A 24,117-nucleotide genomic window follows, 5' to 3' on the forward strand; every position below is an offset into this window, starting at 1 on the left:
TATCAGCTCTGCCAAGGAGTTTTTTTGGTCCACAGTATCTGAGTCCAAAAACAACAGAAAACCCCACAATAGAGGTATACATCAAGCCTGGAATCTCGTGGGACCCAAAAATAAAATCGCTTGAGGGAGTGCTGTTATAGCAAAATAATCAACAACATGGAGTTACTGGAACCATTTGTTAAAGAATGAGGCATTGTATTTGTTATCCATTTAGAGTTGTGTTTAATGATGTGGAACATCTGCGGAACAAGCTGGTTCCTGTTATTAATTATGCTATAACAGCTGTAAATTGTTGTTCTTACACCAACCTCTTGTTTTTTTTTTCTCTTGTTCTTTCTCTCTTAATATGACAAAAAAAAAAAAAAAACAGTTTACCGAGTTACCGAGAAACCCAGCATCATCCCTCTGCCTCTCCCGAATATATTCCAATTACAAATTACAAATTACAGCTTTATCAAACAGTTTATCGTTTGTTCATGATTATTACAAAGCTACACTGGAGACTCCTTACAAAAATACTAAATAAACGTCTCCTCACAGTAGACTATATCAAAAATTATACATTTTTCTAATTATGTGGTTCTTCCACCACACAAGTCCCTAGTTCCACTATAGAAATGATACTGTATTAGAATAAAGCTGTGATTTGTCATGCAGCTGGAACTACATTGAGAGCTGCTATGATAGAAAATGAACACCTTCGGACTGATCAGAATCAAGAAATCAACAGCATAGTGGTACAATTAGTGCTAACCAAAGAACGATGCCTGGAGCCAGTAAAACAGTACTTTTTATTCTAACTTCAATGTTACCATAGGTCTAAAAAAGGTACCACAGACAAACATCAGTTAGTAGCTGTCTGGTTGGTTTGATTTTTAACCTGTTTTGATGATTTAGCTTTAATCTCCATGTGAGGGTGCATTTAAGAAAAGGTTTAACAACATTTAACAAGGCAAAACTTTTTTCCCTGAGCTACAGAAGGAAATCACTCATGAAACCACTGGTTTTTGTCTTTTAAGAGTTTAATACTGAACATTTTGCCCAGGGACGTGAACTAGCATGATAAAAAAAAAGGGGGGGGGTTGTATTCATCTTTCAACTACTCCAGCTAAAGTAATGGTTCTTTCCAAAATGGCGTCACGAAGCCCGTGCCCTTACCAAGATGACCGACAGCAACGCACGTTCTTTTTCCCCCCTCTGACGCAACATCCGGTATCACGCCGACTCCTCCTTTGTCTAGAAACCTCCCTGGTTTCCTTTTACTCCGCCTTGTTATTTATTTATTTCCTTTTAATTTAAGGGGGTATATTTTATATATCCGTCTTTTTCAGCAATTGAATGACAGTCGGCTCTGATACATATATGCCTAAGAGCAAAGCTCCCAAAATGGACGACCTGGATTACAGTAAGTCGCTAAAAAAAAACTTGTGTTCTTGTATCTTGTATTGTTTAACGTAGCTAAGCGAGCTAATGCGTTAGCATGCGCTGTTTTGAATTTCCACCGTATCTCCGATGAGTCGCGCTGTGAATGGCGAGGAGTTTGCGTTAACAAGCTGTCCGCCAATAGGAGCGCAGGAACCTTGCTCTACTAGCCAATTGTGTTGAAGGAGGCGGGGTTTGCTGAATACGGATGGGAAATGATTCTCCCGACGTTGCCTAATCAATACATTTTATTTTTATAATACACACGAACGTTTTAATGTTTTTATTTAGATTTTCTCTGACACATTTATGCTTGATTAGGTCGTGTTGCCACGTTATACACCGTATCATGGCTTTTTTTTAAACGTCAGACGTTTTTTTTTTGGTGGGGGGGGAGGGGGGGCTTGAGCTTTGTACTTGATATTCATGATTTGATTAAAATGCTTATAGTTAGCAAAATCATCATGACATTTGCGAGTTTATTTAGTCTTTTTAAAGATGTGAACTAAAACATTGGTCAAAGCACTGACATTTTGATATATTAGCTCTTCATCAGTAAAACCTACATGTTTTTATGTTCATTATGACGTCATTATGATATTTAGGTTATAGATGTGTTATAGATGTGTTGTATATATGTGGTATATATGTTTTATAGATGTGCTATAGATGTGTAAAAGCAGGAAGAAGCACCACACTACAATGTGCATTCCTCTGTACACAGCGCATATCTGAAACGCATGACTGAAGGCCATTCTGGTTAAATATCCTAGTCATAATCAGTAATGACAGAAATGACAGTAATGACAGGTGTGTGTGTTTTGCGGTATTCTGTCACCGTACAGAATGCAAAAAAGACTCAGACCTCTGGTGCTTTTTTTTTTTAATAACCCCACAGCATGTCAGAACTTGTATATGTGACCTAAACCTCAGAGTTTTACACTGTAATAAAAGTTGTTGTCACTGTCGTCATCAGTAGTGGTGTGGCAATAATTAAGGAATAATAATTCTCCCATCAGTCCCGGCTGATCTGAGCCCAGAGGAGCGAGCGGAGCTGGAGGAGATCCGGCGGAGGAAAGGAGCGCTGCTGCTGGAGATCCAGAGGCTGCGAGAGGAGCTGCGAGAGGCCATGATGGAGGTTGAAGGGCTGGAGAACAGCACAGAGGGCAGGTCAGAGCCTCACTCGTTGTGCGTGTGGTATTACGGGATGTCACGTTGCATACCAGTATCAAGGAATGACCTAAATGTAAATAATGTTTATATCTGCAGCAAAACGCTCCAGAAGAGTCGGCATGTGGCTATGGGGAGGAAAAAATTCAACATGGACCCCAAAAAGGTGAGAAACGAGACAGCTTTCCATTGACTTACTGGGATTCTGGGGTGGGGTGGGGTGCCAATACTTTGTGCAGCACAACAAATAGGCCGAACATATAGAACGTTCTCTATATGTCGTAATGTCCTGTCTCTTAGCAACCGCTGTGTGATGTCACTGTCCCTGTGATGTCACTGCAGGACAGTGACATCACACAGCGGTTGCTAAGAGACAGGACATTACAACATATAGAGAACGTTCTATATGTTCTGTAGGTCAATGGTGGTGTGTTGTGAATTCTGAGACGTGTGTGTGTGTGTATGTGTGTGTGTGTGTGTGTGTGTGTGTGTGTGTGTGGTGCTCTCAGGGTATTGCGTTCCTGGTGGAGAACGAGCTGCTGCGTCACACTCCAGAGGAAATCGCTCAGTTCCTCTATAAAGGGGAGGGGCTTAACAAAACGGCCATCGGAGACTATCTGGGAGAGAGGTAGAGTCTGACGCTCCACAACTCCGCTGCAGTTCATCCGCAATCCATCTTCTCTTCATACACACTACTGCGGGAACTGCGCAGCAACAGCCAAGCTTATTGAAACCTTTCTATTTCTCTTTCTCTCTCTCTGTCTCTCTCTCTCTTTCTCTCTCTGTCTCTCTCTGTATGTATCTCTGTCTGTCTGTCTGTTTGCCTGTTTCTCTCTGTCTTTGTCTCTCTCTCTCTTGTGCTCTTTCTTTTTGTCTCTCTCTCTGCCTCCCTCTCAATCCTTCTTTATCTGTCTGTTTGTCTGTCTCTCTCTCTCACTTTGTCTACTTGCATTTGTCTTTTTGTCATTCTCTCTGTTTCTCTCTCTATCTTTCTCTCTGTCTGTCTCTGTCTGTCTTTGTCTGTCTCTTTCTCTCTCTCTGGCTGTCTCTCTCTCTCTCTGTCACTCTGTCTGCCTTTTCGTTTTTTTTCTCTCTCTCTGTCTTTCTCTCTGTTTCTCTCTCTTGCTCTTTCTTTTTGTCTCTCTTTGCCCCCTCTCTGTCCTTCTTTATCTGTCTGTTTATCTGTCTCTCTTTCTTTGTTTCACAGTCTGTCTGTCTGTCTGTCTGTCTCTCTCTCTCTGCCCCTTTCTCTTCATCTGTCTGTCTCTTTGTTTTCTCTCTGTCACTCCCTCACTGTCTGTCTTCTCTCTCTCCCCTTCTGCTTCTATTTCACTCCCTCTCTTTGTTTGTCTCTCTCTCTCTCTCTCTCTCTCTCTCTCTCTCTCTCTCTCTCTCTCAGTTCAGTTCATCAGTTCTTTATTGGCATGAATGTTATAAATCACATTGTTTCCAAAGCAAATATGGAAACCATATTTATACAAATAACACATATATGTGTATTTAAACATTACAAACATCATAAACAGGAACAGTAAAAAAATATATATATATATATATATATATACATAAAGCAAACAACAACAAAAACCTGACAGGTGAGTGTGTGAACATGGTGTGTGTATTCAGGGTGTGTGCAGGACACTCGGTGTAACGCTGTCCCTCAGGCTCTCGCATTCTGACACATACTTTACAGCGAAGGCTACAGTGTTTCCTTCTCCTAGAATGATTTTTAATTTTTCTTCTTATGTTAAATTGCAGAAATTTGGAAGTTTGTGTGTGATGCTGTCATGTGATGTTGATATTTTTCACAGTGGAGGAAGTGCAGCTCTGTCTCGACCTCACTGCTCGTACAGTGAGCAAACAGTCTCTGTTCTCTGGGCAGCCAGGTTCTCCTGTGTTGGCCCTTCTCCATTGCGAGACTGTGCTCACTCAGCCTGTACTTGCGCAGGATGTGTCTCTGCTTTATATCTCTGACGGTGAAGAGATACTCTGCCAGTTCATACTCTCTGTTTAGGGCCTGATAGCAGTGTAGTCTGGACTGGGTTTGGGTCTGACTGCCTAATGCTTCAGGTACGCTCTTCTCATCTGCTTAGTAATTTGGTTGACTCTGATTAGACTTTGGTGAGCAGTACTGGTCTGAAACTGCTGTGTGTTAGTGGTTAGTGTGTTAGAGGTTAGTGTGTTAGTGAGTCTCTGGACCAGCTGACACAGGGGACTGGATTTTCTTGTGTTTTCAGTGCTTCATACTGTAGTGTGTTTTCATTACTTGATTTAAGATGTTTCCAGAATTTCAGAGCTCTTTTTTGTACGGGTATAGTCAGTGGGAATCGGCCTAATTCTGCCCTGCATGCATTGGTTGTTGTTTTTTTTTTTTTTTTAACTTTTAGGATATTTCTACAGAATTCTGCATGCAGGGACTCTATGGGATGTTTATCCCATCTAGTGTAGTCGTGTGTACTGAGTTGACCCCAAACCTCACATCTGTACAGCGCAATAGGTGCAACAACACTCTCAAAGATTTTACACCATATTCTAATTGGGATGTCTATTTTGTAGAATTTATTCTTGATTGCGTAAAGAGCTCTTTGTGCTTTTTCTCTTAGTGCGTTCGCTCCCAGATCAAAGCTTCCTGAGGCACTGATTTTCAGCCCTAAGTAGTCGTAGTGTAACGAGTGCTCTAGAGCAGTATTTTCTAGAGTGAACTGGTGTCTGTTTTCCTGGAGTCTGGCCTTCGTTTGAAAGATGACAATTTTGGTTTTGGCCAGGTTGACTGTCAGGGCCCAGTTCTGAGAGCACTGCTCCAGCAGGTCCAGGAACTGCTGTAAGCCTTGTTCAGTAGGAGACAGCAGCACCAGGTCGTCTGCATAGAGCAGAAATTTAACTTCTGTATTGACTTCTCTCTCTCTCTCTCTCTCTCTCTCTCTCTCAGAGATGAGTTCAACATTCGGGTTCTGCAGGCGTTTGTTGACCTTCATGAGTTTACGGATCTCAACCTGGTTCAGGCTCTCAGGTAAATCACACGTCAGCTCCCCCGATGCTGTAATGTACATTAGTGTGTGTTAGCGATGATATGTACGATTCACTTTACCCAGACGATTCTTTTTGAACCGTTTGTTTCACTGAATCCAAAGTGATTCGTTTTGGCCTGTGTGGAATATAACAGGGAATATAATACCTCCAAAACAGCGTCAGATAAAATTCCAGCCTGTGGAAGCTGTGGAAGTTGTGGACAGGAAGCTGACAGCGTCTTGTATGGAAAATTCAACAAAATATGCGATTGTGTGTCGCTTCTTGTGTGTGATTCAGGCAGTTCCTGTGGAGTTTCCGTTTGCCCGGTGAAGCCCAGAAGATTGACAGAATGATGGAAGCGTTTGCGCAGAGATACTGTCACTGCAACCCCGGAGTGTTTCAGAGCACTGGTAACACACACACACACACACACACACACAGTGTCAGTCTTGTTTTCTCCCAAATCCGACACTGCATTGTGTCCTTACACTATGCTTTTTTTTTTTTTATTCAGACACCTGTTACGTGCTGTCATTCGCAATCATCATGCTGAACACCAGCCTCCACAATCCCAACGTTCGAGATAAACCCACAGTGGAGCGCTTCATCAGCATGAACCGGGGGATCAACGAGGGTGGAGACCTGCCCGAGGAGCTGCTCCGAGTGAGTGTGTGTGTGTGTGTGTGTAGGTGTGTGTGTGTGTAGGCGTATGTAGGCATATGGTTATTGTAGGCAATGGTTATTGTTCAATTGTTCAGGATTAGTGAAAGTGGTGGGTTAGGGTACAGGGGTAGTTGGGGTTACAGTGTTGTTCAGGATTAGTGAAAGTGGTGGGTTAGGGTACAGGGTTAGTTGGGGTTACAGTGTTGTTCAGAATTAGTGAAAGTTGTGGGTTAGGGTACAGGGTTAATTCGGGGTTACAGTGCTGTTCAGGATTAGTGAAAGTTGTGGGTTAAGGTACAGGATTAGTTGGCGTTACAGTATTGTTCAGGATTAGTGAAAGTTGTGGGTTAGGGTACGGGATTAGTTCGGGGTTACAGTATTGTTCAGGATTAGTGAAAGTTGTGGGTTAGGGTACAGGGCTAGTTGGGTTTACAGTGTTGTTCAGGATTAGTGAAAGTTGTGGGTTAGGGTACAAGGTTAGTTGGGGTTACAGTGTTGTTCAGGATTAGTGAAGGTTGTGGGTTAGGGTGCAGGGTTAGTTGGGGTTACAGTGTTGTTCAGGATTAGTGAAAGTGGTGGCTTAGGGTACAGGATTAGTTGGGGTTACAGTGTTGTTCAGGATTAGTGAAAGGTAAGGGTTAGGGTGCAGGATTAGTTGGGGTTACAGTGTTGTTCAGGATTAGTGAAGGTTGTGGGTTAGTGAAGGTTGTGGGTACAAGGTTAGTTGGGGTTACAGTATTGTTCAGGATTAGTGAAAGTTGTGGGTTAGGGTACAGGGTTAATTCGGGGTTAGTGTTTGAGGAGTTACAGTTAGTTCTTAACGTAATGAATGTTTTAATTATTTCAGACATGAACATAATAATATCCTAATGTCTTACTTTCCTATGTGTGTGTGCGAGTGTGTGTGCCTGTGTGTTTCTCTATGCACGTGTGTGTGCCAGTGAGTTTGTGCTAATACTTGGGGGTGTGTGTATGTGTGTGTGTCACTGCATGTGATTGTGTGTTTCTATACGAGTGTGTGAATGAACATGTCTGTGTGTGCCAGTGTCTGTGTGAGTGTGTGTGCTTCCAAGAGTGTGTGTGTTTGTGTGTTCATGTTGAGTCTTTGTTCAAGGTGCAGGATGCATTATACAGTTATTAGTCATAAATCAGGAACAAAACAGGAAAAAAATTCCTTCATGTTCATTCACAGGAAAAAAATTCCTCTGTGTGTGTGTGTGTGTGTGTGTGTGTGTTGTGTCATGTTACAATTCTGAATCAATACACCAAACGACCTATTCAGATTTTTGTACTAAGACAAAGTGCACTGCCTCTTAACTAAGCTTGTAGATATACAGTCAGGTCCAGAAGCATTTGGACAATGGCATAGTTTTTGTGATTTTGCCTTTATACACCACCACAATGGATTTGAAATAAAACAGTCAAGATGTGATCAAAGTGTAGACTTTCAGCTTTATTTTAAGAGGTTCCACAAAAATATGGCATTTACCATTTAGGAATTACAGCCATTTTCAACAAAGTACCTCCATTTTCAGGGGCTCAAAGGTATTTGGACAAACCTTTGCAGTCAGTGACTGCCTGAAGTCTGGAGCCCATGTTCTCAAAACTCAAATTCTGAGTTTCCTCCCTGGAGATGCTTTGCCAGGCCTTCACTGCAGCCACCTTCAGTTGCTGCTTGTTTGTGGGTCTTTCTGCCTTCAGTCTTGTCTTCAGTAAGTGAAAAGCATTCTCTGTTGGTTGAGATCAGGCGACTGACTTGGCCATTGAAGAATATTCCATTTCTTTGCCTTCAAAAAGTCTTGAGTTGCTTTCGCAGTATGTTTAGGGTCATTATCCACCTGCACTGTGAAGCGGCGTCCTGTCAGTTTTGTAGCATTTGGCTGAATGTGAGCAGAGAGTATAGCCCTATACACCTCAGAGTTCATCTTGCTACTTCTGTCAGCAGTCACATCATCAGTAAACACCAGTAAACACCAGTGAGCCCATTCCATTCTATGTTATTCCCATGCCATAACACTGCCTCCATCATGTTTGACACATGATGTGGTATACTTTGGATTGTGAGATGTTCATTTCTTTCACCATACTTTTCTCTTCCCATCATTCTGGTACATGTTAATCTTGGTTTCATCAGTCCAAAGAATCTTATTCCAGAACATGGGAGGCTTTTTAGATGTTTTCTGGCAAAGTCTAATCTGACTTTCCTGTTCTTGAATGTTACCAGTGGTTTGCACCTTGTTGTAAACCCTCTGTATTTACATTCATGAAGGCATCTCTTGATTGTAGATTTTGACAATGATACGGCTACCTTCTCCAGAGTATTCTTGACATCTGTTGATGTTGTGAAGGGGTTTTTCTTCACCAATGAAAGGACTCTGCGATCATCCACTTTAGTTGTCTTCCATGGTCTTCCAGGCCTTTCGATGTTGTTGAGCTCACCAGTGCTTTCTTTCTTTTAAAGAATGTACCCAACTGTTGATTAGGCCACACCTAATTTTTTTGCTATCTCTCTTATAGATTTATGTTGTTTTTTCAGCCTAATGATGGCCTCCTTCACTTGCATTGAGATCTCCTTGGACTTCATATTGGTAGCTCCAGTCGAACAGCTGCCAAATGCCAACTCAATACCTGATATCAACTCCAGACCTTTTATCTGCTTCATTTGTCTTGAAGTAACGAGGGAATAGACTGCACCTGATCAATTAACTTCATCAGTCAATTGTCCAAATACCTTTGAATGGAAGTACTTTGCTTAAAATGGCCGTAATTCCTAAATGGTAAATACCATATTTTTGTGGAACCTCTTAAAATGAAGCTGAAAGTCTACACTTTTCAAATCCATTGTGGTGGTGTATAAAGGCAAAATCACAAAAACTCTGCCATTGTCCAAATACTTCCAGACCTGACTGTGTATCTACAAGACTGTAAGTGTAAATCCCTCCCGCTCTCTCTCTCTTTCTCTCTCTTCAGAATCTGTACGACAGCATTAAGAACGAGCCGTTCAAAATCCCAGAGGATGATGGGAATGATCTGACTCACACTTTCTTCAACCCCGACCGAGAGGGCTGGCTGCTTAAACTGGGTAAATGTGTGTGTGTGTGAGAGAGAGAGAGAGAGTGTGTGTTTTGACCCTAGTCTGAGATCTTGCAACTCTCTTTGTGAATCTTTCAAACCGGTGGCCTGCATGGTGATGAGTTTATACTGTTGCCCTTTATAAATGCTGGCATGCTGTTTTTGTGTGTGTGTGTGTGTGAGAGAGAGTCAGAGTGAGAGAGAGCGTGATTGTGTGTGTAACCTGCATTTCAGTTCTCTGCATGGTGAGGCGTGTGATCTGTCACTAATCCTGTCTCACTCTTTCCCCTGTTTCTCTCGCTCTCTGGTCTGTTCTGCTTGGCCTGTGGTTTCCTCTCTGCAGGAGGTAGGTGCTCTGCTCCAGCTCTGTCCCAAATCTAGCTGCAGTTTGTCTCTTTATCTTTACTTATTTAAGAAATTAAATAAGTTGATAAACAGATGTATATTCTAAAGTGTGAAGAGTTGATTTAAGAATTTAAATAAAAGAATACTCTCTCTCTCTCTCAGGAGGCCGAGTGAAAACATGGAAGAGGCGGTGGTTTATTCTGACCGATAACTGCCTGTATTATTTTGAGTATACTACAGTAAGTGCGCACTCCAGTGCATGGTAGTTCACACATCACTGAGTCCTTCTGCTTGTCTGTCTATGCATTATTATATATGTTTTTGTGTGTGTGTGTGTGTAGGATAAGGAGCCGAGAGGCATTATCCCCCTAGAGAACCTGAGCATTCGGGAAGTGGAGGATCCACGCAAACCCGTGAGTCTTCCAGCCAATCAGATTTCTTAAAACTGATGGAATGTTGGAAAATTGTCAGATGATGATGTCAGATGCCAGCTGACCAATCAGAAGCTTCGCTTCAACTCACACTCATTAGAATTATAACACACATTCATTATAATATTTAAGAGAAAATGCCACATGTAAGTTTCATTCACGTGGTATATATTAACTTCGGAATTCAGAATTTTTTAAGACGGTTACAGTCACATTTCTATAGTCCATGTCCATACTCAGGCTACATATTTCCCAGTTGCCTAGCAACAGTGTTTTTATCATTTTAACAACTATGTTTTACGCTGTTTGGATGCATTATTTTACTGTTATATTCTCGTTTTTGTTGTGTCTGTGTAGAACTGCTTTGAGCTGTACATCCCTAATAACCGAGGGCAGCTCATTAAGGCGTGTAAAACGGAAGCTGACGGGCGAGTGGTGGAGGGCAATCACATGGTCTACCGAATCTCCGCCCCCACGCCGGAGGAGAAGGATGAATGGATCCACAGTATCAAGTACTTCAACATTTCAATGTTTTCTATTCACTATAAAGGCCACAGAAACATCAGTATCACCATCAGCCCACTGTGGATGTGTCCCAAACCACACACCCTATTCACTATGTAGGCCACACAAACACCATCACAAATTCCTCCCCGTAATCGGAACACTATGGATGTGTCCCAAACCACAACCCTATTCACTATGCTGGCCACACAAACACCATCACTAAAATGTCAGTAGTTCCCTGTGGGCATGTCCCAAACCACACATCCACACCCTGCTCACTACCTAGGCCACATGAACATCATCATCATCGCTACCAGGAGGTAATCTGACAGGATTTCTGAGTGAATTTTTAAGTCATATTAATTATAACATATTAATCTGCAGTGCTAACATTAGCCAGCTAGCTAACATAAGGTAAACTGACAGTGTGTGAGATGTTTAAGACTTGTTTAAATATTCCTAATGCTTACTGCTAATGCTAGTCAGCTAGCTACCAGTAAAAGAAGATGAATAAGCTATAGCTAATCTGACAGGATTTCTGAGTGGGTTTTTTTTTTTTTTTTTTGTATGGATCATGTTTATAAATATTTATAATCTACATTGTTAACACTAGCCAGCTAGCTAACATTAAGTATCCTGACAGGATTTCCAAAAGAATTATTAAGTCTTATAAGTTATAATTTTTTTGCTACGCCTAGCCAGATAGCTAAAGTTTACTAATCTGACAGGATTTCTGAAAAAAAAAAAAGCTCAATTCCTATACATAAATCTTTACTGCTAGTTCTAGCCAGCTAGCTAACCTGAGCCAACCTGACAGGATTTTTGACAAATATTTATAATTTTTGTTATTATGTGCTATCACATAATAGTGCTATCACTAGCCAGGCAGTTAACATAAGGCAAACTGACAGGATGTGAAATTATTTTTATTCCATATTTATAAATATTCCTAAGGTTTACTGCTTATGTTAGTTTGCTAGCTAATATTAGCAAATCTGACAGGATTTCTGAAAGGAATTTTAAGTCCTGTCCATAAACGTTTATCATTTTTCCTACTGTGCCTAGCCGGTTAGCTAACTTGAACCGACCTGAAAGGATTTCTAAGAGGAATTTTAAGTCATAGTTTAGGGAGTTTAGAGAATTATGCACTTGCTGGTATAAAGTGCACTGATGGACATCTTTCTGTCTCTGTGTCTGTCTCAGATCGGCAGTGAGCGTGGACCCTTTCTACGAAATGCTGGCGGCAAGGAAGAAACGCATCTCCTTGAAGAAGAAAGAAGAGCAGGCTTAGGACCGTTCTTCTTCTCTTCTTCCTCATCCCTTCATCCTTTGTTCATTCCTCCATCATCTACACCTCATTATTTATCCCTCCTCTAAGGACTGTTTATTGGAGGACGGGGCCAACGTGAGCTTCAGTGTTTCATTCACTCCTGTGCTTGTGCCCTCCAGTGGAGTGTTCACTACGTTACCCTTACTCAGGCTAGGCCCCCTTGCGAAAAAAAAGGTACTCCGAAGCTAGCAGGAAGTGTTATTAAGAGGAAGTGTTACTCCATAGCATCCATACACACTACTGTCCCTGTACACTGTTATGTAAGGACAGAAGGATGACCCTAGATTTTCCTCGTCGTCATCACGTCATTGTCCTTACACACAACTACTGACTTTACACATTATTGTCCCTAAGCTTGCACATTACTGTCCATACACACTACTAGTGCTGGACACTACTTTTAATACACACTACTATCACTATAAACTAGTGTCCCTAGTACCTTCTACAGTCCCTACACACTACTAGTGCTTACTACTGTTGTTGGCTGGTCTTCCTCTCTCTTTAATCAGATACTGTGAAACACTCCTTTACTGAAACACTGATACACACATACAAGTTAATTATCACATGGATATGACGTCATCATCGTCATCGTTATCATCGTAGCTCATCACCATTGTCTTTCTTTTATTGACTTTCTTTTAAAGGCACACAAAGGACTAGTGTCTAGGGATTTAGTCACTCAAGCTTTTTATTAACTCCTGGCTCTTTGCCCTTTCTCTGACTGACTTCTACACACTACGTAGTGCACCATATGTCCATTAGTATATTGAGTACCCAGTAATATTGAGTGCATTCTACACCCTATGTAGTGTCCGTTAGGGAGCCATATTGATTAAGGCTCACTCCTACCTGCATAGGGTTTTAAATATTGTCTTATACACCCTATATAGCGCACTACATTTTTAGGGTATGAAATAATAGTTCATGAACCCTATGTAGTGCACTGTCTTCCCACCCAAAACTGATTCAGTTTCCTACACAACATAGCATGCAAAAATAATGGCTCATACACCCACTATATTCCCAAAAGAGAGTCATTTGGAGTTTAGCTGACTCATCCCTACATTAAATCGCTATATACAGACACTAGTCCTGCTTGTTAGCTTTGACAGACAGAAAGCTAATTTTTATTAATGCGACATATCCGTTTCAAATGTAAACATTAAGTAGATTTAGCTGGGAAACGAGTGTCCCTCGATTGAGCAGGTTGCTTTCAGTTGGCTTGAATCATGCCTATAAAAGGCTTTTGTTTTATTTTCATCAAAAGCTGTAGCTGCCTAATAATCACCCCACAGGGATCCAGAAGAATGCTGATGGCCTCGCTTCCTGTTAAACAACAGGAAGTCAGCGCTGCTGGGGTGTGACAGTGTTAGCACAGCTCTTTGAATAGGTCCATTTATTCCAATATGCGGGAAAATAAAGGTCTAAAGTTAGAGTTAGGTTACGCCCTGATCACAAGAACAAAGGCTTGCCAAATAAATCTAAATGCAGATTTAAAGCCTAGACACTGAACTGGTTAGTTTAGAGCGAGAAATTTCAAAACATACCTCTATGGAGTTATTTTTCTGTCAAATATAATCATATGGAAATGTGAGTATGAGATTGTAATTTTATGCATTGCAAATCCAGAATCCAATACGTAAGTTAGTTTGCAGTTGTGATAGTGACTTGTTTTTAACATATTTCTCATATTACAGCCATACATCTCTTTAGATCATTAAAATGTACGTATTTCCATTTACAAATCACAGATTACGATAGCTTAAGCATTCTTACTGAAACATGTCATCATTGTAACATTTTGAGCTGCGGGGGCAGGGCTGAGATAAAAGTTGCATATTACAAAGTACAAACACAAAAATCGTAATGAAACATAAACTACAAACAAAACTGTAATGAGACGTAAACTACAAACAAAATAGTAATGAAACATGAACTACAAACAAAATAGTAATGAAACATGAACTACAAACAAAATCGTAATGAAACGTAAACTACAAACAAACTCGTAATGAAACGTAAACTACAAACAAAATAGTAATGAAACGTAAACTACAAACAGAATTGTAATGAGACGTAAACTACAAACAAAATAGTAATGGAACATGAACTACAAACAAACTCGTAATGAAACGTAAACTACAAACAAAATCGTAATGAAACGTGAACTAAAAACAACATAGCCGTGAAGCATAAACCACAAATATAACAGTCATGAAACATAAACTACAAACATAAAATAGTAATGAAATGTAAACTACAGACATAAAATATTAACGAAGTGTAAACTACAAACATAACATCATAATGAAATGTAAACTAAACAAAATAGGAAAGAACCGTACACTACTAACACAAAATATCAACGTAGCATAAACTACGAACATAAAATATCAGTGAAAAGCAAACTACGAACCTAAAATAGCAATGAAACGTAAAGTACAAACTCAGCGTAGTAATGAAACATAAACTTATTTCAAACTCATTATTAATGAAATCAAAGGCGTACTTTGTAATACGTAATTTCAGTGTTGCATTTCCGTATGATTGCTTTAGACAGGAAATGGACTCCATATACCTCTTAAGCACATTAGCGTTAGCATTAGCGTGGGCGTGTTCACTGACACGGCTAGTTCACTCTGATTCGAGGGCTTTGAAGGAGTTTTATGGCAGCTTATCGTGATGTATTACACGTTGTCATTACTGTTTTGTAAATACGTTTAGTATCTTTTTTTCTGGTGTGTGTAGACATGTTAATTTATTGTTTCATTTCATTTTTTTTATGTTTTTATTATAATTAATAAAAATTAATTTCCATCGTCGTGGACTGGGGATGCATGTGTGCCTGCCGAATCAGATATGATCGTATCGGCTTTGTTCATAACAAGAGACTATTATTAGCGCTCCATATTTTTCAGATTTATACATTCTAATTTAGCGTTAGCATGTAGGGTACTTCAACTCTACATTTGCATACGAAGTACTTTTACATTTAACAAAAAAGAAGAAAATAAATTATCGTCAATTGTTGTATACGCAAGAAGTAATAATATGGAACGCTAATATTTCTCTTCTGTAATTAGCCTTGTGTTTTTAGCTACTAACTAATGAGAATGAAATGTAGCAGTGTAATTTGCTTGATCATTTTTTTTTCTTTCTGTTTCCCTGTTAATATGAACAAGTGCTGCGTTATTATTTTTAAAAAACATCTAAATAGAGCGTAGCCATGTTTGAAGTTAGATAGAATCTGTATTAAAGGAACAGCCTGTTCTGGTGTTTCTGTATCAAAGTGCCCTACATGGTGTGTTACATTATGGCTTCTGTGTCCTAGGTAGCGCACTACATGCCTTTTGGGATTAGGCCGCACTGTTTTTGACTGAATGATGTAATAAACAGGAAATAGTCTCTTAATGTAGCAAAGAAACAACACAAGGTTACAAATGTGTACTGGTGCCAGACAATAAAGTTCAAGACGACATCATAATCACGGCTCCATCTTTCTTTCCTTCTTTCTGTCTTACTTTACTCTGTCCAGCTTCAGTCGCCCCCTGCTGCTTACTTTTGACAATACAAACCGTATTGAACAGAATACTCCAAACTTGTCCAGTTTATTTGTTTGCACATATAATCATACACACTCATGAATCACAAGAGAGGAAATGTCACTTTTGTTACATTTTATTAAAATCATAAGTTTAATAATTATGTTTAAAAAAAAAAGAATAATAAAGAACCTTTCAAAAAAATATATCGCTTTCCCAGGCTCAGTACCAAATATCTTCGTACTTAGTGACTAACTAGTGCACTATATATCTGAACGGGGATAGAATACGCCATGTAGAAATGCTTCCTACACCCTAACTAGTGCTACATGTACAGGTTCACCACATTGCTGTATAAATCTATAAATGTGTGCTCTACACTGAGTATGACGTGATCTCTCCCTATGTAGTGCACCCTATATAGTGCACTTTATATACGAGAGCAGATTCAGTTGGAAATTATCCATGTTCACTAGGCTGTAAATTACAGCTTCTGAAATCTAGTGCACTATATGATTGCACTACATAGTCCACTAGATATCTAGTGTCATAATATTTCATGCCTTATTCATTAGAGAACTATTTGGCATTCAGCTCCTTGTAATCTCTACATCCTACCTAAGCACACAGCTCTACAGCGCACTCTGTAGTGCACTAGATGTTCATAAAATAATTTTTTTGAGCATTCAAACATTTGAAATATGAAATTTCTTCCTGTAACAGTTTCAAAAAATGATTTTGAACATAAAGCTACTTTTCTAATGGTTACAAATGCTAATGCTTTAGCTAACTTCTTTGGTATTGCTGTATCTTTCAGTTCACTTTCTGTGAAAAAGCAAAGCTCGGGTCACACCTACTTTGGAAGAAAGGCTGCCTTTTCATAGAGAATTGTTTGTGTCTCAAATTGTGTTCCTGCATAGTATGCACTGAAGTAAGAATGTAGCTAAGATGCAAACAAGGAGGTTAAAAAAAAGTTCAGGGCGGCCATTTTGTTATTTCTGAGTCAAGTACGTAGTGAGAGTGTGATTTTGAGCACTAGTCTACTGAATTTAAAACGGTGTTCATAACTATTACAATAACAAATGATGACTAAGAACTCGTAACTGACTTCTACCCACTGCTCTCATACATCTGGTTCAATATATAAGGAGTAACACACTTGGAGTTGTGCTGTTAGAGGAAAATAATCAGTGCCAGGGTGGTGCGATGAGGCGGAGTCACTGTTACCACCCTGAAGCTGATTATTTTTCTACAGCAGTACGTCACGATGTGTTTTATTCCACTTTCACCACATTGATTTTCCAATTATTACAATTTTAAACTTATCCAAGAATGTATTTTTTATCCATTTATAGGTACATTTATCATTTTGTTCCTGTTCTCAGAGCAGCTTTTCCCTCACCAGACCCTCTTCATCAATTCCTAATTTTTTTGAAAATGTATATACTATATTTAGGAATGTAGCCTTAGTGGCAGGGATCAAACGGGTACTTGGTGACCCCACCGTGCAGCTCCACCACTGACTCCGCCCAGCTTATGACATCACCAGTCATGTGACCTCGGCAGGACGCGAGGCTGTAGATGTCGTGGTGTGTGAGTGTGTGAGACCATAGCTGCAGGTCTGAGATTTCACCAACAAAAGCCTGGGTGGCATCGAAACGTCCACCGAGTGAGTCCTAACACAAACACACACACATATATAGAGGGTTATTAATGAGAGGAGATGGTTTTTAAGTGTGTGTGTGTGTGTGTGTGTGTGTGTGTGTATATGTGTCACCTGCTCCTGTCCCAAAATAAACACTCCTCCAGGTTTGATGGGTTGCCAGGCATTAAGATTATCCCCCGATCCTCTCTTTGCTCCGTCCTGATAAACCTCCCATACTCCGTCCCGTGCCAACCATGTCACACACACGTGGTGCCATTTCCCATCATGCAGTGAGAGGGGTAATATCACTGCCTACACACACACACATATCAGTTTGAGGTAGCATTACTACAAATTGTTAAACCATAAAAATTAAACCATCAGCACTCTCTTGTGGGATGTTTTCTGTATCCAACCAATCAGAGATCAGAATTTCATCAAACAACCCCAGTCTGTCTTCTCTCTCTCTCTCTCTCTCTCTCTCTCTCTCTCTCTTGCTTCTTCCGTTACCGTGTCTTTGATGAGCAGCTCCATCGGCTTGTCCCCCCACTCAATCAGCACCAGTTCGTTCGCTTGCCCAGGGACGGAGTAGGAAAAGGGCGTGCCGATGCCAGAGGCTCCGCCCTTCAGCCACATACACAGTGTCATGGCGTAGATCTCACTCGTCACAGTTCGCTTAACCTTCCCATACATGTAGTTTGTGCGCATGGGGAAGCCAATCTGGAAACTTCTGGAAGATTTACTTCTCTTTCTCGTACCTGAAAACAGTGGTGATGATAGCGAATAGAGAATCAGGTGTCAGTTGGGAATTATACCACCTCATACTTTCTGAAATGATGTATGTGTTCACCTGTGTTGGAGCGTGCACCGTGTGTGAGCTGCTTCAGCACTTTGTCCAGCTCGTCATGCGTCGTCCTGCGATCCTGCGAGCGGTGAGATGTCCTCTGGTGGCCGCCGTCATGGTGACTGTCATCGTGGTGATTGTTGTTACTGTCGCGTTGCCCATCATGGTGTTCGTCGTCGTGATGGCCATCATGGTGATCGTCGTCATCCTCATCATCACCATGGTGATGGTTGCCGTCGGTGATGGACGCAGCATGATGCAGCATCTGCTGCTCGAGAGCGGAGATCTTCCTCCGCAGCAGCTCCTTCAGAGAGGCGGAGTATGCAGTGGACGTGTTCTGTGTCTGACAACACATGTGGAGTTTTAAAACACCTGGGATGCGGTTATGGGACGCGGATTGCGAAGTGTAAAAGTGTTCTTTTCTACCCTGTGTGGTGTTTTCACATTTAAATACGGAGTGTATGATCTTGACTGATTAGTAACATTTCTTCAAAATACTTAGGGTCGTTTGTTATGAAAATTTCAGTGGATTTTTTTTAAACATGAAACACTTTTAAAAAAGGGATTCCTCAAGGCTTAGTTTTATGTCCATTGCTTTTTAGAAGTGGCATACTCTCTCTCTCAGACATGACTGGTTCTGCTTCACTTCTACTTTTCAATGCTATACCTATTTTACAGACTTATGTTCTAGTTATGTTCTAGCTACATGAGTTATATTTATATAGCTTTGTACCAGAATGTAGCTAAATGAACATTTCCGCAAAAGGAAAGTTTGAGGAAGTAGTTTATTGTTTAGGTTTTGATTTCTGGCTGGAGCTGGGTTTATAGATATGTCTGAGAATTCTAAAAAAAAAAGCATAACCTGGACCTGCAACTGATCCCTGAGGAATCCCTTGGTAACAGCAGGGATTGTGGAGGTGTAGGTGAATTAAATGTTTTCTGTTTTCAGATAATAATGGCCAGAAGAATGGCCAGAAACCGCACTGGTGTAGGGTACTGAGTTGTGATGTTTGCATCAAACTCAGTGCAGAAATGCTTAAAATAAGTGTTACTGCTGCACTTTGATAGTCAGTGGGGACACGCTGTTTTGAGGAGAAGAGTAAGAAAACTGATATATCTTGGTTAGAGTAGTTGTCTTACTTTCTGTCTCTTTCTCTCACCTGCAGGTTTTCCAGTCTCTCCTTTAACGTTGTCAGCATGTGGCTCATCTGCTCCGGAGAGCTCGAGTGAGATAGACTCATCGTCTCATCGTCCGTGTGCTCCTCGTTGCCATGGTAAGGCCTGTACTGGGAGTGTCCATGCTCATGTCCGCCCAGGCTGTGCCCGAAGCCCTGGCAGAGCGCCAGCTTGGAGGTGAGCTCGCGGATCGTTTCCCTCTGGTCCAAAATCGTCTCTTTCTGCTGCACTAAGCTCTCACGCAGGTGCAAGATGGTGGGCGTGGCCTCATCCGATACGCCCCACCAGGAGTCACCGTGATGGCCACTGTAATGGCCGCTGTGGTGCCTGCTGTGATGCTCGCCATAATGGCCACTGTGATGGCCGCTGTGGTGGCCAGTGTTTTCAGAGGGGACGCAGGGGGCATCGGGTGGAATGGGGGTGCAGATGAAGCGTGGATGGGCACCGAGCTCATGCTCCGAGCCTGAAACTCCTCCACAGACAAAGAGCACGCCCACAAGAAGCGGTAGCGCCCATCCGTCCATCCTTGGCCTCAGGAGATTTGTGGAGTGAGTGTGAAATGCGTCATGTCTCATTTCCAGTGAGGTGTGTGTTCTGTGTTGTGTTACATTGGGTTTAGTTCTGTTTCTGTCTCGCTCCCTAACTCTCTCTTTCTCTTTCTCTCTGTTAGACTTTCTGTTCTCTCCTTCTGCTTTGTAAAGCCTTATTTAAATTATTAGTACAAAAGCGACAGACTAATGACTGCACTAAAACACACTAATGAAATGAATTCATATATAATTACTTAATGTAATGTAATATTTTATTTTATGTAATATTTAATATATACTTGGAATACATAAGAATACACTTGTATTTTAATGTGTGTTCGTAATTAACATGTCTGTATTATTTCCCTCTTCTGCCAAGTGGCCTTGAATGTGGAGAGTTTTAACAGCTTGGGACAGATCAGTGTGTGTGTGTATGTGTGTGTCTAGGTTTGTGTGTGTGTGTGTGTGTGTGTGTAATCCTTTAGAGCGGCTATCAGTGGGTGCTAACACCCTCCTGCAAAGACAAATGAGGCCTCATAAAGAAACAGAGTCCAGCACTTATAAACACACACACACACACACACACACACACACAGCTGAACATCTATCTAAACATCCTGTTCACATACCAGTCACTTCATAATGGTCACATTAAACAGGCAGCTGTAGTGTATATGCAATGACAGTGCAATATTTACACACTAGAACAACTTTAAACACAACGAAGTGACATTTTAAGCATCGAGAATAACAGCATAGTTCAATATCGAGATTTACACCGCGGCACTGTTGAATTCTTGATTCTGATTGGTCAGAATCTTGTTCAGAATTTTTCTATAACACATTATCATTTCTATAGTAACAGCTTAAACACAGGGACGTGTATGGTGGACGCGCCACATAAAATGATTTACGTGATTACGTGTGGAATCGTTGATATGGTGAAGTTTTGTTAGCGGTTTTGACAGGAGTCGCCAATAACAGTCAGGACAGAGGAGTTTACACTTTGCACTTTCTCTGTAACTAAAAAAATGACAAGCTACGTTTTTTTTTTTTTTTTTTTTTTTTAAGAAAGAGAAATAAAAGAGAGGCTGCCGAGGGAACGACTGTTTATAGCTGTTTCAGTGTAAGTGATAACAGGAACTCAGCGTTCCACAACATTAAATCTAACTATACAAACAGATGAAATGAAAATGTATGAAAGAAAAAAATCTGCAGATCATTAGCAAATTGCTGAGGTATAAGAGAAATAAAACACTTCATAATGCGCTATTATAGGAAAATAATCAACTTATTTTCTAGGACAGCATGTCCTGTCATTTTTCATCCCTTACTTATCATATAAAGCGGATTTCTACTATATAGGTTAATATAGTAGTGTGTATGTTATTAAATTATGCATGTATACTATATATATGTAATATATAATGAGATATATATATATATATATATATATATATATATATATAATATAATAATATATAATTATATAATATATATAATATTATAAAGAGAGAAGTTTCTTACCCGTGTGTGTGTCTCAACAGCTTGGGATAGACTTAATCCAGGTGATTGAGCTAATTCTCTCTCTCTCTCTCTCTCTCTCTCTCTCTCATCCTGTCCCATCTTCTCTTATCACTTCAAGAAGTAAAGTAAAAGCAGTATTATAATGATGATTACAAGCGTACAGTGCTTTCTTTTGTCTCGCTATAAAGGTATTATTATTATTATTAATCTTACATTAATAATAATCTCTAGGATAACTGTTATTCTTGTAGACATGGATTTATTGATCATTTATTCAAGAGGAAATGTGTAATGTGACATAATTCTGTTGTAAAATGGAGATTTTTATGTGTGTTAGGATTTCTCCAGCTGTGCATGTTCCTCTCTGCTTCATTACACCGTATAAACTTTAGATTATTTTTAGCATCGTGTGTACTGTAATGGAGTGTGTGGCGGCCATGTTGCGGCGTATGCTGTCATGAGTCTTAATGAGCTAATCGGGCGAATTAAGCTGGAGACAGATGGCCACAGATTAAGGTCAAAATGAGGAGAGAAAGACGTGCTCTGCTAGTATTCCTTTGTTTGTTGTTGTTGTTTTTCCTAGAACAGCTATTTTAAGAAAAATCCCAAAAGCTAGGATGGGTTCTGACAGAGTGGAGGTCAAGAGAATGCTAGTTAGCTTGCTAGCTTGCTACTGCCTAGCTATTTAGCCTAAACCTGATGCTTCAAACCTGTGCTCAAAACATCAAACACACACAGCATGGTGTTACGTGGTGAAAGAGATACCATTTTATTGCCTATAATATCCTTTATTTTGTTAAAAGAATAGGTAACTAGTTAGCATGCTATTAAATAAGCTAGATAGAGATAAAACAAGGGGCTGTCATTGAAGTACACTATATTACCAAAAGTATTCGGTCACCTGCCTTGACTCACATATGAACTTAAGTGCAATCCCATTCCTAACCCATAGGGTTCAATATGATGTCAGTCCACCTTTTGCAGCTATTACAGCTTCAACTCTTCTGGGAAGGCTGTCCACAAGGTTGAGGAGTGTGTTTATAGGAATTTTTGACCATTCTTCCAAAAGCACATTGGTGAGGTCACACACTGATGTTGGTCGAGAAGGCCTGGCTCTCAGTCTCCGCTCTAATTCATCCCAAAGGTGTTCTATCGGGTTCTGGTCAGGACTCTGTGCAGGCCAGTCAAGTTCATCCACACCAAACTCGCTCATCCATGTCTTTATGGACCTTGCTTTGTGCACTGGTGCACAGTCATGTTGGAAGAGGAAGGGGCCCGCTCCAAACTGTTCCCACAAGGTTGGGAGCATGGAATTGTCCAAAATGTTTTGGTATCCTGAAGCATTCAAAGTTCCTTTCACTGGAACTAAGGGGCCAAGCCCAACTCCTGAAAAACAACCCCACACCATAATTCCTCCTCCACCAAATTTCACACTCGGCACAATGCAGTCCGAAATGTACCGTTCTCCTGGAGACCTCCAAACCCAGACTCGTCCATCAGATTGCCAGATGGAAAAGCGTGATTCATCACTCCAGAGAACGCGTCTCCACTGCTCTAGAGTCCAGTGGCGGCGTGCTTTACACCACTGCATCCGACGCTTTGCATTGCACTTGGTGATGTGTGGCTTGGATGCAGCTGCTCGGCCATGGAAACCCATTCCATGAAGCTCTCTGCGTACTGTACTTGGGCTAATCTGAAGGTCACATGAAGTTTGGAGCTCTGTAGCAATTGACTGTGAAGAAAGTTGACGACCTCTTTGCACTATGCGCTTCAGCATCCGCTGACCCCTCTCCGTCAGTTTACGTGGCCTACCACTTCGTGGCTGAGTTGCTGTTGTTCCCAAACTCTTCCATTTTGTTATGATAAAGCTGACAGTTGACTGTGGAATATTTAGGAGCGAGGAAATTTCACGACTGGATTTGTTGCACAGGTGGCATCCTATGACAGTTCCACGCTGGAATTCACTGAGCTCCTGAGAGCGGCCCATTCTTTCACAAATGTTTGTAAAAACAGTCTGCATGCCTAAGTGCTTGATTTTATACACCTGTGGCCAGGCCAAGTGATTAGGACACCTGATTCTGATCATTTGGATGGGTGACCGAATACTTTTGGTAATATAGTGTATGTAATAGCTAGCTAGCTAATAGTGCCATAAAACTATAGCTAGCTCTCTGAGAGGTTGATGTTAGTAAACATAGATAGCCGAATAGCTAGCTAGCTTGCTAGTTAGATACTATTAAATAAAATATGGTGTAAGGCTAATAGGCATCTTTGCAGTAGTTAAACATTTTTCTTCAGAGCCTAAATAGTTACCTTTATACCTTAAGTGTGTATATTGGGACGGAGCCAAGGTGTATTTAATGTAGTGTAATGTGACATTGAGCATGAAGTACACACTGTCTAGGGATCCTACTACACACAATTGAAACGACTGTACATTAGGACAGTGTGAGGACACACACACACCCCTGTTGTGAAGTGTCATTTCCTCAGCTCTGTGTCTGTTCTCTCTGTTCTCCCAGTGCGAGTCTTTTGTCCCAGCAAATTAAATAACTGTAGAAATGAAATGAGGCCAGATTCACAATCGATTAAATTATAAAGGAAATTACACCGGATCCAGATGTTAGAAAATACACACACACACACACACACACACAGATCTATATTTCTGAAACTGTGTATACACACATAGACAGCTTAACTTCGTTGTGCTAGTTCATCTGTGTCTTTGATCCAGATGCGTGTGTGTGAGTGTGAGTGTGTGAGAAACCCGAAAGAGATTTAGAGCCAGAAGGAGACACACACACACACACACACACACACACACACACACTGTGTAGAAAATGGAGCAGGTATTCACTACAATAATTAACCTTGACAGTGCACACACACACACAC

At 40.7% G+C, this 24,117-nt stretch overlaps 2 protein-coding genes across 2 annotated transcripts; one reads left to right on the forward strand and one right to left on the reverse strand.

The window, feature by feature from the left end:
- Positions 1-1,195: 1,195 nt before the first annotated feature.
- On the forward strand, positions 1,196-15,439 carry cyth2 (cytohesin 2). Its single transcript, XM_026926580.3, has 12 exons — positions 1,196-1,405; positions 2,442-2,592; positions 2,692-2,758; positions 3,102-3,220; positions 5,522-5,602; positions 5,899-6,011; positions 6,116-6,264; positions 9,235-9,346; positions 9,844-9,920; positions 10,023-10,094; positions 10,470-10,624; positions 11,823-15,439. The coding sequence occupies exons 1-12, from the start codon at positions 1,339-1,341 to the stop codon at positions 11,908-11,910; spliced, it is 1,251 nt and encodes a 416-aa protein (XP_026782381.1). The 5' UTR covers positions 1,196-1,338; the 3' UTR covers positions 11,911-15,439.
- A 26-nt stretch (positions 15,440-15,465) lies between these two features.
- On the reverse strand, positions 15,466-20,352 carry si:dkey-283b15.2 (neuronal pentraxin-2). The gene is made up of 5 exons (XM_026926684.3): positions 19,147-20,352; positions 17,993-18,329; positions 17,653-17,900; positions 17,275-17,454; positions 15,466-17,173 (listed from the first exon to the last, which is right to left on the reverse strand). The coding sequence occupies exons 1-5, from the start codon at positions 19,735-19,737 to the stop codon at positions 16,964-16,966; spliced, it is 1,566 nt and encodes a 521-aa protein (XP_026782485.1). The 5' UTR covers positions 19,738-20,352; the 3' UTR covers positions 15,466-16,963.
- Positions 20,353-24,117: the final 3,765 nt, after the last annotated feature.

Source organism: Pangasianodon hypophthalmus, chromosome 1 (assembly GCF_027358585.1).
Source record: "Pangasianodon hypophthalmus isolate fPanHyp1 chromosome 1, fPanHyp1.pri, whole genome shotgun sequence".
NCBI classification, from domain to species: Eukaryota; Metazoa; Chordata; class Actinopteri; order Siluriformes; family Pangasiidae; genus Pangasianodon; species Pangasianodon hypophthalmus.

Excerpts from the sequence above, each read along its gene's own strand:
- si:dkey-283b15.2 (XM_026926684.3), bottom strand. The coding sequence starts at position 19,737 with ATGAGACATGACGCATTTCACACTCACTCCACAAATCTCCTGAGGCCA. Across the intron at positions 17,901-17,992 it reads CGGTGCACGCTCCAACACAG|GTACGAGAAAGAGAAGTAAA; the intron begins GTGAACACATAC and ends CACTGTTTTCAG. Across the intron at positions 17,455-17,652 it reads AGCTGCTCATCAAAGACACG|GCAGTGATATTACCCCTCTC; the intron begins GTAACGGAAGAA and ends GTGTGTGTGTAG.
- cyth2 (XM_026926580.3), top strand. The coding sequence starts at position 1,339 with ATGACAGTCGGCTCTGATACATATATGCCTAAGAGCAAAGCTCCCAAA. Across the intron at positions 3,221-5,521 it reads GGAGACTATCTGGGAGAGAG|AGATGAGTTCAACATTCGGG; the intron begins GTAGAGTCTGAC and ends TCTCTCTCTCAG. Across the intron at positions 9,921-10,022 it reads ATTATTTTGAGTATACTACA|GATAAGGAGCCGAGAGGCAT; the intron begins GTAAGTGCGCAC and ends GTGTGTGTGTAG.